This window comes from Hipposideros armiger, unplaced genomic scaffold (assembly GCF_001890085.2).
Source record: "Hipposideros armiger isolate ML-2016 unplaced genomic scaffold, ASM189008v1 scaffold_114, whole genome shotgun sequence".
NCBI classification, from domain to species: Eukaryota; Metazoa; Chordata; class Mammalia; order Chiroptera; family Hipposideridae; genus Hipposideros; species Hipposideros armiger.
This window is the reverse complement of record NW_017731464.1, coordinates 2,447,011-2,449,591: the sequence shown is the minus strand read 5'-3', so window position 1 is coordinate 2,449,591 and position 2,581 is coordinate 2,447,011. Positions and strand designations below refer to the sequence as shown.

Sequence of the window (2,581 nt, the reverse complement as noted above, 5' to 3'; positions counted from 1 at the left end):
CCAGTTGCCATCTGGCTGCCCAGCCTAAGCTCAAGGTGCTGTGTTACGATCTTAGTTGCAGGTGGGTGTAGCCACCATCCCATGCAGGAGTCGAACTGGCAGCCTTGTTGTTAAGAGCGCATGCTCTATCCACTGAACCATCCGGGTGGCAGCTCAGCTGAAGGTGCCGAGTTTAGTCTTAGTTGCGGGTGGGCATAGCCCACCATCGAATAGGCAGTTTTGATGTTAGGAGCACGTGCTCTCACCAGCTGAGCCATCCTGCCACCTGTTGGCAGCTCAGCGGCAGCTAAGCTCGGGCGCAGCGTCACTGGACCATTTGGGAATCGAACCGATGGCCCTGTTGCTCAGGGTTCACACTCTTAAGCTAATTCTTAACTAACTGAGCCAGTCGGCTGGCCCAATTTGTCCTCTTTGATTCACCTTTCCCAAGAAACGGACTTGCCACTTACAGGGTATATTGTCCTGTGCTAGACAAAGAGAGAGATTGAAAGTCTGGGTCTTGTTGACAAACATCAAAAACTTTTCTTCAGTATTCATACCATTATGGCTTAATGAATGCAGAAATGTCTGCTCCTATAGTTAAGAACTCAATATTTGTTTTCTTTTAATGTGAATGGCTGTTATCATGACCATCCCTTGAAACTTTTACCTTGACTACTTTTAAATTTGGCTGTGATAAATCAGAAATCTAGGCTAATTATATACACAATTAAAAATAAAAGTGTGGTCCGTGGACTGACAGATCTGCATCAAATGGGCACTTGTTAGAATTGCAAAATCTCAGGTTCCACCCCACACCTATTAAATTAGGATCTGCATTTTTACAAGATCATCTGAGACTTCATAAGCATGTTCTTAATCTTCACTACACATTAAAATCACTCAATATCTCAACAACAACAACAAAAAGATAGCACCATTAGAGACAGTTTCAACTGCTTTGGGGTGGAATCTAGGAAGTTGTTTTTGCAAAACTCTTCAGGTGGTTGTAAATGCTCTAAGCCAGTGGTTGAGCTCTGCCTTACATTAGAATCACCTGGGGAACTTAAAAACCTCTACGCTACATCCCAAGCTAATTTAATTCTAAGATGCAACTAAGGTGGAGAACTAGTGCTCTAATAAAGACTAACTATGGGCTTATATTACAGAATAAAGCTAAAAAATGATTTCCAACAGCCATTTGAGGCCCAAGGACCTCAGAGAGTTCTATATAAGATTCAGATCTAACCTAAAGGTAACTGGGATATTATCACAGTTGAATGACTGCCAAAGGTTAAACTCAAAGGGAGATGGAACTCTAATCTTGCTTATAATTTGCCTAACTTTGGTTTAATCCAAGACTTTGATCGAAGGGAAGTTAATGCTTATTCCAAACAAAAAATGAAATCTCTAAGAGAAATCTTACATCTTTACTTACCACCATTCCAATATTGTTCTGTTGCCCACTTGTTGCCATCTCCACACATTCATCTATCACAAGATTCATAAAGGGATCAAATCCCCGCAATATTCCTTGGACATGTCTGCCACCATTTAATTTCACTATAAAAAGGGGAAAAAAAGTTTTAATAAAACTGGCCATCAACTATCAAGCTTCATTAAAAATTAGGTGGGGTAAAATCTAGGCATATGAGGTGTATAATCTACTATCCATGCTATATGCCAAGCACGGGCTAAACATTTTACACTTACTTCCACATTTAAATTTATAAGAATCCAATAAAGTAGAATTATCCTAACTTTTTATGAGGGAATTGAAGCACAGAGCTTTTAAGTAACTGGTTCAAGGTTATACAGCTACTGTGTGGCAGAGCTGGGATTCAAAATGAAGGTTCCTTACCACTAAAGCCAGGTCTTAATCCCTATATACTTAAAGTACTACATGGGTCAGATTTTTAGTCCTTGTCTAAGTCCTTTGCTTAAAGTAAAAAGGTTGATAAAATTTCAAATATCACGAAATAGGAAAATCCTGTGAATTTTGTGACAGGGACAAAGAATTTATATGAAATGAAAAGTCTGAAGTACTGTGAAATGTATTCAATATCACAAACTAGGTAAATAACACTGTCTAGTTAGGATTCTGATAAACCTGCTTAATGAATAAGTGAAAATTAGGGGCTCTGTCTGAATTTTTACAAAGTTGCTCCAAACGTTATACACTACCAAAACACATGTAAAAAGCAACTGAATAATTAAAAAGAAACAAAACAAGAAATAAAACTTACATGACAACTTCTTGTCCATAAATCTGAAAAAGCAAAAGGGATAAAGATTATATAATCGATTTAAAAAATTTAAGCATAAAAAAGCACAAAAGTAGGTATACACTCAATTATATAATAATTTGTTAGTCAACATAATTTGCTAAAATTTACACAATAGGAATAATGAAATTTAAAATAGTAAAACTCTTGTACTGCTATAAAGGATGAGGGAATAATGGCCCACCTCAGTTAGTACTTATACAAAGCAATGTATTTTGGGAAGGGGCAAGATAATTAATAAAAATAGAATGGGTTTATAATATATTAATGTACATTAAATTGAGTCATTATACTGATGTGAATTACAAAAACATTCT

At 36.8% G+C, this 2,581-nt stretch overlaps 1 protein-coding gene across 1 annotated transcript in view; it reads right to left on the bottom strand.

The window, feature by feature from the left end:
• The window catches only part of SNRPG (small nuclear ribonucleoprotein polypeptide G), a 9,759-nt gene extending 7,482 nt beyond the window's left edge, over positions 1-2,277 (bottom strand). Inside the window, exons 1-2 of the mRNA XM_019647684.1 lie at positions 2,226-2,277; positions 1,418-1,542 (exon numbers count right to left, since the gene is read on the bottom strand). Coding sequence (XP_019503229.1) covers positions 1,418-1,542; positions 2,226-2,244 — 144 coding nt within the window. The 5' untranslated portion in view covers positions 2,245-2,277. The remainder of the gene's footprint in view (positions 1-1,417; positions 1,543-2,225) is intronic.
• Positions 2,278-2,581: the final 304 nt, after the last annotated feature.